The sequence below is a fragment of the Macrotis lagotis genome, chromosome 1 (assembly GCF_037893015.1).
Source record: "Macrotis lagotis isolate mMagLag1 chromosome 1, bilby.v1.9.chrom.fasta, whole genome shotgun sequence".
Taxonomy (NCBI): domain Eukaryota; kingdom Metazoa; phylum Chordata; class Mammalia; order Peramelemorphia; family Peramelidae; genus Macrotis; species Macrotis lagotis.
Genome location: NC_133658.1, coordinates 501,013,169 through 501,027,226, shown reverse-complemented (window position 1 = coordinate 501,027,226; position 14,058 = coordinate 501,013,169). Strand labels below are relative to the sequence as shown.

Sequence of the window (14,058 nt, the reverse complement as noted above, 5' to 3'; positions counted from 1 at the left end):
GACCATTTTTCTTCACCTACAGCAGTATTCATCAGTGGGACCTCCCCCTTAACTTCAAAAGTATGATCTCTGTCCTTTCCCCCCTTTCAATCCTTTACCTCTCCTTCGTACCTGCTCCCCTATTCTTTTACTGAGTCTATTTTCTTTTTGAGACAACAGAGATCATTTTCTTCATTGTTAACCCTTGACTTGACTCCAGCATATCAGATATTCCTCTCTTTGCTCTGTTTCCCTCCCACTTTCATTTACCCTTACATACTGTAATGTAGCTCCACAAAAATAGTTACCCATAGGCATGATGTCACCAAGTTCTGTCCATATTACTTTCTGTCCATCTCTTTGTTACCACTATCAGATTTCTTCCTTCATCGTTGTCTCATTGTGTGCATCTAGAATGATTTCTCTTATTGATCTTTCTGTTATCACTTTTGTTTTTGCTGACCTTTCCCGCTACATTTATTTATTTTTTCTTCACTTTTGTTGGTTGAGGTCTTTGTCAGGCAAATAATCGCTTCAGTTCTGGTTTTTATTTTGAATATGATTCAAACTCTTCATTATTATTGAACATCCATCTTTTTTCCCAGATGGTTAAGCTTTTATCAATCTGAGCTGCATCCTGAGTCCATTGCTCTTCAGAACAAATTATTCCATTCCCTTCTATATTTTAAAGAGAATGCAGAATAATTTTGCATTATTCAAATGGATTTTTCTTTGTATTTGAAAGTCTTTCTCCTGGTGGCTTCCGCAACACATTTCTGAATTCTTTCGTTTGCTATTTCATTTTCCTTGTTCAGAAATTCAGCGCAATTCTCTTATTTCCTTCTTTATGATATTAAGGTTTAATGTCCTATAAAATTCTGGGAGACCTATTATTCTTTTAATATTCTTGTTTTTTGCTTCTCTTCTGGGTTGTTCTTCATCTTTGTGTATGTGTATTCCCTATCTATTTTTTCCTCTTTTGTTTCTTTGGTGACACTTATCTTTGCAGATTCCAGTTTTTCTATTCTGTCAATTATTTTTTCCTGCATAGCACTTACATTCGACTCTCACAATTCCCATTTCTCTTTTTAATCACCAAGGAGCAGTCTATTGCAGTTCCATATTCTCAAATTCTGAAAATCCTCTATCTCATGTTGGAACATTTTTCTTTGCTTTGCAGTATTTATTCAAAGTATTGCAGTATTCATTTCCTACATTTGGAAGTCATTTCCTTTTTGTTATTAATATTTTCTTTAACTATTTCTGTCCAATATCTTTGAGTTTTCTTCTTCCTGAAATCTTGGGCTATTTCAGTCTTTTATTTCCTATTTCCCCATGACTCACTTCCTGAGTCTCTCTCTTTTGATTGTGGTTTCCTTGGAACTTGGATCTCAGTCTCTTACCCTCCTCCCATCTGAAAAATTCAGGGTTCAACCCCTAGATCTCTTCTTCAAGATACTTTTGAGTAAACAGAACAGATCCAGATAAAAATTATTCTCTTTCCCTTATGCTTGGAGGAATGCTACACAATCCCCTAACACATGGAATCCTATTCTTAGTAACTGTGATATAAGACCACACTTAGTAACACTCCCTCTATTCTTTAGTTCAGAATTTTGCAGCACTAATGCTAAAAGGCTGTGGCCTTGGTCTTCCAAGTCTGGCTTTTGTTCCAGAAGGATTGTAGTCATATGGGATTTGGGGTAAGAGTGAGTTCAGTGGTGTTTTATGGAAACAAAGTAAAGACTAACAAACTGCCTTGTGGGGGAGTGAGGAGGAGGGAAGCAAGATTAGAGGGAAAAATTGTAAAATTCAAAATAAATAAAATCTTTCTTAAAAAAAAACATCCTTTTAGGTTTTGGATGGTCTAGACCATTTAGATAGTTAAAGTTGCTTTATATTTTGTTTTCTGTTATGGAGAAGTTTGAAAGGGCATGGAGATCAGAGAAAATGTTTAGTCCTCTATCTTGTTGCTCATGTGACTCAGAAGCCTAACTCTTATAGTTTCAAGACAATTTTGCATTTCATATTTTTAGGCTTCTGCACCTTTTCATTCAAACAAACATGAAGTCATTCAGTGACTTGACAATAATAGTAAAGTTTTTAAAACTTCTTTTTTAAAAAAAATAACCACCAAATATGAGAAAAGTTCCTAAAAATTTTTTAGATGTGGTTTTAAGTTAGGAGCACATATCTCTTCTGGGTTCATGCTTACATTTTGTTGTGATATAAGACCACATACTTGAGGCTATGCAAAACTAACATGTTTTTATTCAAGTTTTAGGCTATACTCCTCTAGCCAATCCAAGAACTTTCATCAATCTTTCTTTATTTTCTAAAAGAATTCTCCCAAATACAATGATGTCATCAATATACACTGACACAAGTAATTTATATCTTTAACCACTTTCTTCATTAATTTCTGGAAGATGGAAGATGCCCTTGAGATGCCTTGATATATACCTTGAAGCCGGGGGAAAAATCAATCTCAGCAGAAAAGAAAGTATTCTTTTCATTACTTTTCTCTACCATACAACTTTCATAATATCCACTGCACATGTCCATAGCAGAAAGTCACTGGCTATCTAACTTGAGACAATCCAGGGTAACTTGAACTCTTAATATAGCATTATCAGTCCACATTGTTGCAAAATCTACAAATGAATAATAACTTCTTACTCTTCTTTGGTATTATTTCTATGGGTGATTCTCCCAAGTCAAATATCCCAAATTCCACTTCACTGGCTGAAATCATTTAGGGTTCAGCCAGTGAAGTAAGGTTTTCTAAGGAGATACTTTTGATTATCACTAGATCTCTTCTCCATGGATTTTAAGAATTCTTTAAAACTAGGTGTATTCCACTTAAAATTCTGCTATTAAAATCTATCCCTACCAATTCACTATTTTTCAGAACTTGCACACTCATTCCATTCTGATATCATTCTCCTCTTTGAACTTATCACCCTTCTCTCTACCAATCTCCATAATTTGTGTCCACATATAGTACAAAGCTACTGATATGCAGAAACCACAAATTTATATTATACTATCACTATCACCAAAACATTTTTCAAGTTTTTGTAAAGAATTCTATCAGGTTCCCCTCTCTCCTCTTTCCCCAAATCCCAAAACTTTTTCTTTTTGGGTTGCCATTAGCCTGATCTTAATGGTATCACCAATCCTCTAATTCTTTAATAAAATTAACCAGAGAACATGGCTCCTTTCCTAAGTAAGTTTCTAATTCTGACCATTCTGCCACACCTGTATCGAATGTTATGAATCCAATTAGGTAAGTCAACTCTGTCTGATCTGGTGGATCTCTCCCCTTTCTCCTATTCAGATAAGTTTTCTGCATATGACAAAGGGACACTGGCACTAACCCTTCTGAACCTCTCTTTGATGAACTTGTAATCTTTCATTCACTGACATAGTAGGCTTACCTTGGATTATGTTTCTAACACTACTTGGCTACTTGACTCAGGGACACTACATCTCCAGGCATATCTGCCAAGCTTTCTGTTAAGAGGCAGCTAGATGAGACAGTGAACTTATAGTTTGGAAGACCTGAGTTCAAATCTATCTCAGACACTTACTAACCTTGCAATGCACATCACATTAATCATCTGCCTCAAAGTTCTTGTCTTTAAAATACACATAGTAATAGTAATATTAATATTTTTGGGTCATTGTGAGGATCAAATAAGAATATAGATTTGTTGTATAAATGTTGTATAAATGCTATTTTAATAACCCAAATGTAATTCTGAAGCAGGACTTCACATGCTATGCTATGTTATCATCTTCATTCAGTAATGTCACAAGTTTATTAGATACTTCCTCTACCTCTACAGAGGATCAGAGAGCAAATTAATGTTATACTATATCTATACTTTGTCTGGAATATTACAGGGGTTGGTAGTAGGACTGGTAGCATACCTAGCCCATGTTAAGTGTTTAGTGTTTTTCGGTATCTCTACATAGATTATTTTGATCTCTTTCTCACCATACTTCAAAACATTCATAATTTCTTCATTCTCATACTCAGGGTATACTTTTAGTATTATTAATCCCTTATGAATATCAGATTTATAAGAAGACAGTGTATTCCAAGTATCACTCTGAAAGATACACACTATTTTTCTATTGGGCCTATATTTGATAATGAATGATCATAAAAAGCAATTCTTAATCTGATCAGTTTGTCCAGTTCAGTAATATTTAATAATAATAATAATAATAATAATAATAATAATGATCAATGGAAGTTAGCACATAGATAAAATTGGAAAAAAAAATTCCAGGGTTAAGAATAAGAAAACAAAATATATATACTTACAGAGAAAGATTTATTTTCCCCAAGACAATTTTCTCTTGAAGTACCCTTTGTAACTCCAGAGAAAGAGTACACTTAACAGAAACTTGTATATGCCTTTTCTCTTTAAAGTCTTCTCATAGGCTCCCCTTTGTCCTCTCTAACTGCTGCATTGTCTAATCCTTTATATGGAACATTCACTTAGAATGCAATAAAATTTAGTTAATCTTTATTTGGAGATAAAACCTATTATAAAAGTATAGACAACAGGTAAACAAAGTTTCAAGAGAGTAGATAACTCCTAAGGATTACTGATACTAGTTCACCAGGCAAAGATGAGGAGAGAGGAATGGAGAGGATATGGAGAAATTTACCAGGTCCTACAGAGCAGCAAGGCAACTGGATTCAAACAAAAAAGAAATTCTGTCTGTGCAGGTCATTGTTTAAGTAGGTCCCAGTGAGTCAAACAAGGCTCAAATTGTTCATGATTATATTCAGTTCTGGGTAGCAGCACCCTTCACTAGCAATCGTGTCAGCCCCTCTGCTCTACTATCCTCAGCCCCCCAATCCCTCTACACTGTGTGAAACTCAACAATTCTTGGGATTTCTTGAAGTTCATGAGTCTCTTGCCTACCATGATCTTTGAAGGTTTTCTTTCTTCTGAGAAAAAAAAAACCCTACAAGTATTATCTCTGCAGATATGTCCATAGATATGTACCTGTTATGTTTTTCGATAAAATGGTAAGTTCCTCAAGGGGAGCAAAGCATATCCATACTATGCTATTGCCAAATGAAGATAAAAATGTCCATCTTATAAATAAATACTATTCTTAAGAACTATTGCTATTTAAAAAGCTACCATGCTTTCATCATTTTCTGAGAACATGCAACAAAAGAGGAATACATCTTCTATCTTTTATCTAGAATTCTAAAGAGCTGCTAGGACTTATAAATTTCAAATAGATATTTAGCACATATATAGAGTTAAGTAGCTGAGATACAATCCAGAGTGAGGTAATATAGTATTAAAGAGTTTATTAAAGCAGTTGATTCTCTGGATGCTTTTCTGATAAATGTAATAGCCTCAAATAGGATACTACTTTTTAAAAATTTAATAAGTATTTTTTGAGCTGAGTCTTGAATTCATGTTATCTTATCATGGGCTTAATAAATTGCCCAGGTAGTTTTTCAGAATTAAATCACTGGAAAAATTTGGCAAAATCACTTATCTACAATTTTAATTATGATAATACCACTTATTTTAATAGAGGTCTAGCCTCGGAGGAAAACTTACATGTGTTCTTTAATAGAGCAACCAAGGATCATGGAAATATCATTTGGGACATTTTGATTATATTCACTGTTTGTAGAAATGCTTCTGCTACCTGGGGGAAAAAGTTAAATTAGGTGCTTTACAGGTCCAGGAGTTTGTTGGAGTTTACTACTGCTAAATGCCTACATTTGACTTCTCCCTGGAGCTTTTTTTCCTCTAATATTTATGCTATAATTAATTGCTTACTCTACTGACAGGCAGTTACAAGATAATACAATCTTTTGCCAAGAAGTTATGGAAATTTTGCTTTCAGCATATAGCTTGTATTAAGTCTATCTAACTGCATATACTCTATGTGTGCATAGCACTGCATTTACTGCCTCATCTTAATAAAGGTAATAGTCCTTTTTGAGGTGAAAAAGTTTAAAAGTGGTCCAATTTTAACAAAAAGAAATCCATTTTAAATACTCAGAGAAGGAGGATATTTAAATTTTTTTCTAAGTATATCAAGTAGTTACATACATGAGACATTAATAGTTTGAGCTTTGGTAGGGATGAAAATGATTCCCAGATTTTTCTTGACTAAGGAGAAAATTATTTGACAGGTATAAATAAACAATTTTACTCTTAATAAACTTCACAAGTATAAGATGTAGAAGATGTGACCAAGACAGAAATTAACCTGAAAAGAATCTGAAGGCTTTAGGGGTCTGCAAGTTTAATAATGTTATTCAGAAATCTATGATTTAGAAATTCTTTCCATTAATGCAAATCACTGTCTAAATCAGGGAGCTAGCAGCTTGAGGAATTATGGTGACTTACTCAGGGTCATATTGGAGATGGAATTTGAATCTTGACTCCAAGCCCAGAATTTTATACATTATCTTGCCTCCTGAAATATGTCAAGCAAATAAGCTAGCTTGATTTTAGCTTCATTAAGAGAAGCATGAAATTGTAGATTATCTTAAGCTATCCTCAATTGTGTCATCTTAAAATTCCTTTTATTTCCACAAATTGTTAACTAGGTTAAAATGGAAAATATATAACTCAAACTCAGACTCTAACATGAAAATGTCACCATTAGAAACATGGGACAAAATCTATTCAGTAGGAATACTTACTAGGAAGTTCTGGTGGTAGAGTTGGTACTGGGGTGGGTTCTGGATATGGACTCTCATTGCAAATTCCACTTGCTAGGCTAATATCGTCCAATGCTATGTCACTCAGGTATCCATTTTTATAAGCATCAAAAAGAACCTAGGTCAGAAGATAGAGCAAATATTTATAGATTTAATAACAAATAGCTCAATCTGTATTAGACTCATTCCATAAATTATAAGGTTAAGACCAGGTTTCACAGACCAAGCAGTTAACCAACTATCCAAAGAGTGGGTGAGGTTATTATAAGCCTCTACTTGCCTAACAAGTTACCCTGCTACATTGCTACTCACTCCTACTATTTGGTCTGAAAATCCCAATATTAAAAAAGAAAAGTGAGAGACAGTATCTCTGTGAAGCATGCTAAATGTCTAGGTGGAGAGAAAGATACTTCAGTTCTCTCCCATTATTTAGAACATTGAAATAGATTTGCTTATCATTTTAGCTAAAAATCAATATATATCATCAGGGATGCAGATGATCTTGGGATTAAAGATGTAATTGAACATTTTGGTTCATGACATGCTTTTCTATCTATATCTATATCTATATCTATATCTATATCTATATCTATATCTATATCTATATCTATATCTATATCTATATCTATATCTATATCTATATCTATATCTATATCTACATCTATATCTATATCTATATCTATATCTATATCTATATCTAGCTATATCTAGCTCTAGCTCTAGCTCTATCTCTATCTCTATCATCTCTATCTATATCATCTCTCTCTCTCTATCTCTCTCTCTATCTCTCTCTGTCTCTGTCTCTATCTACAATCTATCTCTATCTCTATCTCTATCATCTCTATCTATATCATCTCTCTCTCTCTATCTCTCTCTCTATCTCTCTCTGTCTCTGTCTCTGTCTTTGTCTCTATCTCTATCTACATACATACATACATATATATATATATATATATATATATATATATATATATATATATATATATATACACATATTGGGAAAAGATTCAGGTTATCAATAACCTAGGAGCTGCACACTGTTCTGTCACATCCAATTCTCATCTGACCAGTAGTTTGCCAGATCTATGGTATGAGGAACAATTTACAAATAATGGCCTAGTAGTCTAATCATTCTGTGCTTTTGTAGGCTTACTACTAACTTATGAGAAAGAGAAGTTGGAACCTTATCAGGGTCATTGGCAAAAGCTACTGCCTTTCTTTTCTTTCCTGAATGGAATAAAAATATCTCTTGATCACTTTTCCATTACAGATTGGGTTTTATCCAGAATATATTTTTTTCATGCTTTATAAAATTTAGCTATTACGTTTACAATGAGTATTTCTTGCATTTTTCTCTAGACTGTTATTTTAAAATTTAAATTCAATTACATTCTTTTTTTTAGGTTTTTGCAAGGCAAATGGGGTTAAGTGGCTTGCCCAAGGCCACACAGCTAGGTAATTATTAAGTGTCTGAGACTGGATTTGAACCCAGGTACTCCTGACTCCAGGGCCAGTGCTTTATCCACTGCGTCAACTAGCCGCCCCTTCAATTACATTCTTAAGCTCTGAAAAGGAAGAAAAGGAAATTCACATATTCACAATATACTTTTTGTTATAACAAAGAACTGGAAAATAAGTTGTGTTTATCTTCTGAGGAACAGGTAGACAACTGGGATATATAACTGTAATGGAAAATGATTGTACCATAAGATGTGGTGGAAAGGACAGCTTTAGAAAAAAAACCTGAGAAGATTTGGAAGTTTGAACTAAAACAAAATGAAATAAGTGGAAGAGGAGAATAATGACTATAATATATAATGGCAATAATAATATAGAATTTTAAAAATTTTTGAAAGACTTAACTGTGTAATGCAATTACTAAACATGACTCTAAAGGACAGAAGATAAAATATGCTTCTCACCTCTTGGCAGACTAGTGATGAATTAAAGATGAAGAGCAAGACATACATTTTTGGAAATGTGTAATGCATTGATTTATTTTGCTTGACTAGGTTTCAAAAGACTTTTTTGTTTTGTTGTTAGTCTTATGAGAAGGAACACTGGGAGAAGAGGGGGGGATGATAATAAGGTGACAGGAAAAAATAGATTAAGATCATCAGTGAAGCATTTCAAAGAACCACAGAATAAAACAGGAGGCTCAGAGAGAAATAAGACAACTTTGGAACCAATATGTTAAATGCATTATATACTTTAAAAAGAATAACTATGCATAATAGAAATTCACAGTTCCATATAAGATCCCTTTTTTCTGTTCTTCTCTATAAACAAAAATGATCGTATCTGTTGATGTCAGTTGTTTTAAAGTCCAAAACTAATGTCATATCCAGAAAAGCTAAGTGCCTTTGCATCCTTGTTGTGTATCTCTACTATGTAAGAACAAAATAAAACTCCTTTTGTTAACTGTTCAATGACTTATGAGTGCCTTATTTAATCTCAATATTAAGGGTGAACTAAGAGAGTACTGTTGTTAGAGTCACTTCCAATCAATGGATTATTCATAAGATGAGAATGTGATGGAAGGAGCAGTTGCCTGTCAAACAACATCGTTTATTTCCCTTCTTGGGGAGTGTCCACAGAGTTAGATTAAAAACCTGACTGTTTTTGTGGGTTTCTGATTGAACTAAATTTCCACTGTTGATAAGTAATTTTTTCTTTGACCTTTGTTCTTAAAATAATAAATATATTTTTATTTCCATTCATTTTTTAGATGTGTGTGTGTGTATGTGTGTATTATCTTTCTTTTTTTTTTTTAGGTTTTTTTTGAAAAGCAAATGGGGTTAAGTGGCTTGCCCAAGGCCACACAGCTAGGTAATTATTAAGTGTCTGAGGCCAGATTTGAACTCAGGTACTCCTGACTCCAGGGCTGGTGGTCTATCCACTGTGCCACCTAGCCGCCCCAATGATCTTTCTTGACAAAAAAAAAACCAACTAATTTTAAAAATAAGAGTTGACAATATTTGCAAATCACAGAAAAGCAATTTCCACTTTGATTATTGGCAAAATGGCAGATCATATTATTTAAAATTAGTTTATGAAAGAGAAATGATCTTTAAGGGTCAGAATAAGGTCATGACAAATTATTATAATATCCTTAATATCCTTTTTGGACAGAGTTAATGGATTGTTGGAATAAAGGAATACTATAGACATAGTTTACCTATATTTTGTGTTTCACATGGCTTTATATTTGACAGTATAATCCTTATAAACAAGATAATGAGCTAGATAATTGTAAAGTTAGGTGAATTTCAAAATAACTGAATAATAAGGCTTCCCCTTCCCCACTCCACTCTCTCAGATGAGCTTTGCCTCATGTTTTATAGAAAAAAAATTGAGGTCATTCTCTGTAAACTCCTTCCTCCTGCTTTTTTATTTCTTGTTACTTTTCTTTCACTATCTCCTCCTTCACTTCTGTCTCACATGATGAAATGGTCTTATTCCTTATCAAAGCTAACTCCTCCACTTGCTCAAAAAATCCCCTTCTATCTCATCTTCTCCAATAGATTGCTCCCTCTGTCATTTACACATTTTTCACTTAATTTCAATCTTTCTGTCTACTGGTTCATCCTCCACTGCCTACAAACATGCCCTGAAAAAATTGTCACTTAATCCTTCTATCTCCATAAATATGGTCCTATATCTTGAATGGCTACATTCAAGAAGTCTTATTTACCATACATCATGCTATTGCTCTCTCTCTCTCTCTCTCTCTCTCTCTCTCTCTCTCTCTCTCTCTCTCTCTCTCTCTCATCCTCTAGTACCAAGACTCTATCTTCATTATCCTTGTCTTCTCTGCAGCTTTTGATACTGATAATTACTCCCTCCTTCTTGGTTTTCTTTTCTCTCTAGTTTTTCAGGACACTATTCTCTCCTGGTTCTCTTCCTTTCTTTTTGACATCTCCTTCCCTGTCTCCTTTGCGAGATCCTGCAAACTAAAAGTGTTCTTCAGGGTTATGTCCTAGGCCCTCTTCTCTTCACCTTCTCTACTACTTTAATTGGTGATTTATTCAACTTTTGCAGATTTAATTATCCATATGTTGATGATTCTAAAAATCTACCTACCCTGTTCCAACTTCTCTCCTGAACTCCAATCTCTTATCTACAACTCCCTTTCAGACATCTCAAACTATATCCAGTTAATATTTTGAACACATTATGTTCAAAATGGAACTTTTTTCCCCTCTTAGCCCTCCCTCAAGCCTCATACCTTTCCTATCATTGTAGAGTACAACACAATCTTTACAACCCCCAGATTCATAACCAGGAATCATCCTGGATTTTTCACTATCTCTCATTTCCCAAAACAAATCTATTGTCAAGGCCTCTGAATTGCACCTTTTTCAGAATCTCTCAAATATAGCCCTTCTCTCCTTTGACAGTGCCACCATTCTAGTGCATTATCTTATCACCTCATACCTGGGCTGTTGAAATAGCCTTCTGGTGGGTCTGCCTGCCTCCAGTCTCTCTTCTTCCCAATCCATCCTTTACTTAATCGCTAAAATGATTTTTCCTAAAGCATTGCCTCCAGGATCAAATGCAAATTGTTCTATTTGCAAAGTCCTTTATAACTAATGTATTAAATATAATATAATATAATAAATATAACATGATGAATGTAATGTATGATATAAAGGAACATAGCATAACATAACATAGCCATAACATAACATAATTTCTATTTCAGTATTCTTTATATCTTGCTCCTTAATAATTCTTTTTGATGGCTTTGTGACTCTGATCTGACTATTGCATGACCAAGACACCATCTCCCAGCTCTGGGCATTTTCTTTGGCAGTGTTCTATGTCTCCTCCTCTCTGCCTCCTGACTTCCCTGGCTTCCTTTAAGTACCAACTAAAATCCCATCTCTTATTGGAAGCATTCCCCATACCCTCTTAACTCTAGTGCTTTCTTTGTTAATTTTTTTGCAGTATTTCCTGCATATAGCTTTGTTTGTATATATTGATTTTTATATTGTGTCCCTTATTAGATTGTTAACTCCTTGAGGATCTTCTGCCTCTCCAGAGCTTAGCGCAGTGCCTGCATATAGTAGATATTTAATATTGCTTAATTATCTATTATAAATATTTATAATCAATATTATTGATATTGATTGATTCCATGAAGGATTTGACAGAATCTGAGTTACTAGATATTGTGAAGAAGAAAACTATTACTAGCATAAAGTTTATAAGTTCAAGAAAGCTTCTTGGAATATGTGATTAAAAAAGCACATGTCCACAGAAGGTTTAGAAGTAATATAGGGCATATTATTAAGAAATAAATGGAAGATAAGAGGGAGGGATTTGGCCAAAGAAAAAACAACGTTGGGTAAAAGCAACCTGGAGAATAGAGATGTTATCAAAGTGGGAAATGGGAAGAAAAGCAAGGACAGGAAAATACCAGATATACCTGGTCACTGTGATTTTAGGGGTATTTGAAGCACTCTTCTGCTTAAAGAACATCATTTATCTCTACTATCTATGCTAGCTGAAATTCTACTAGTAAAGGCTCATTCCTTTGTCTTAAGCATTATTACTTTGTTTTAAATGCAAGTATTTTGGGAAGACATTAAGCTATAACACCTTAGTGTGAATTTATTTTTAATATTATTTCAAAGCTAGTTAGAAAAAGGAGAGGAAAATGAGTACATATAAAATTAATTTGTGGAGAGAAGAAGATGTAGATATAGGATACAATGTGGAAATAAGAACAGAGGAAGATAAACTGAATGGGAAAGTCAGTCAAACTTTTAAGCACCTTTTAGGATACATATTAGGGGCAATTAGGATACATAATAGCTGTGTAACCATGCACAAGTCACTTAACTCTGATTACCTCACATCCAGGGTCATCTCCAGTAGTCCTGATGATGTTTGTCCTTCATTTTCAAAGAAGACCATACATCAGGATGGATATGCCATGATAAGCATATGAATTGGATGTGAGTGAGGGCACTATTTTTTTCTGCCAAGCCATCTGGGTCCAGTGATTCAGGGCAACTGGAGATGGCCCTGTATGCAAGGGAATCAGGGTTAAGTGACTTGCCCAAGGTCATATAGCTAGTAAGTGTCTGAGGTCAAATTTGAACCCAGTTCCTCTTGCCTTCAAGACCAGTGCTTTACTCATTGAGTCATCTAACTGACTTTATGGGTAGAGATGGCTATTCTTACTCCCTAATACTGACTCACTTTAGAAACAGTTTTTAGCCATTAAAATTTTGGGATAAATTTATAGGATATAAAGAAATAGAATATAAAAGATAACATAGTAATTTGGCTTAAAAACTAAAAAAAATAGAAGTCAGAGCAATATGACTCTCTAGTATTTGAAAATATAGACAGCATCTTCACTGACCTCAAATTCAACTTTTTCATTTATTGTTACTTGTCCGTAGTTCCAAGTGGCACCATAATTTCCTTCTTTATGAAAAATTGTCTTTTCTGTATCATATTTGGTGCTGATATTCACACTTAAAAGGTAGACGTTTTCACCATACATAAAATACCTAGATTAGAATTATAAAAGTTTTGTTATCCTTAAAAAATTAGAAATACAGCTAAGATGGAAAAGGCGGATCTCTATTGAGCTCTCCCAAATCCCCCCTCCAAACAACTTTAAAATAACACAATAGCAGCAATATTTTAAGATTATCAACTATGAACAACCATTCTCAGAAATATGATCTAAGACAATGCCAAATAAATTAGGAAAAAAGTTATGCATTACCACAAAAAGAATTGATAGATCAAAGAATTTTTAAAACTTTTTTTTGTTTGTTTTTAGTCTGCTGTTTTTCACAATATGACTAATATGGAAATACATTTTGCATGACTGAAAATGCTTGCGTATTCTATATTGCTTACCCTCTCAATATGTGTGGGAGAATTTGGAACTCAAAACTTTTTTTAAATGTTAAAAATTGTTTTCACATGTAATTTGGAAAATATACTTTTAAAAAAGTGGAAGTATAATAAATAAATAAAATCAATAGGCCAAGAATAGAGGACTTTCCCATCTTTTTTCCTTCTTAGAATACTTAGTGAACTAAGAGTGTACCAGGCAGACTTTTGAAACTCAATAAATACATTTTAGGGAATGAGGTGATAGAAGAAATTCTGAGAACCCTCTAACATTTGGCATGTATTTAACAGCTAGGAGAAAGCTCTTACGAAGAGTTCGAACAGAATTTCTAATTAAGGGAGGAATAATGCTAACATTCCCCAATATGATAATATGGAAAGAGTGCTGTATTTGAAATCAGAAGGTCTGGGTTCAAATTCTAGTTCTCTTACTATAAGCAAGTTATAACTTCTCTATACTGTACTTTTGTGGA

At 33.8% G+C, this 14,058-nt stretch overlaps 1 protein-coding gene across 1 annotated transcript in view; it reads right to left on the bottom strand.

Moving 5' to 3' along the window:
- The window catches only part of TMPRSS15 (transmembrane serine protease 15), a 159,958-nt gene that overhangs the window by 56,709 nt on the left and 89,191 nt on the right, over window positions 1-14,058 (bottom strand). The window contains exons 13-14 of the mRNA XM_074210402.1: window positions 13,080-13,230; window positions 6,686-6,821 (exon numbers count right to left, since the gene is read on the bottom strand). Of these exons, the coding sequence (XP_074066503.1) occupies window positions 6,686-6,821; window positions 13,080-13,230 (287 nt within the window). The remainder of the gene's footprint in view (window positions 1-6,685; window positions 6,822-13,079; window positions 13,231-14,058) is intronic.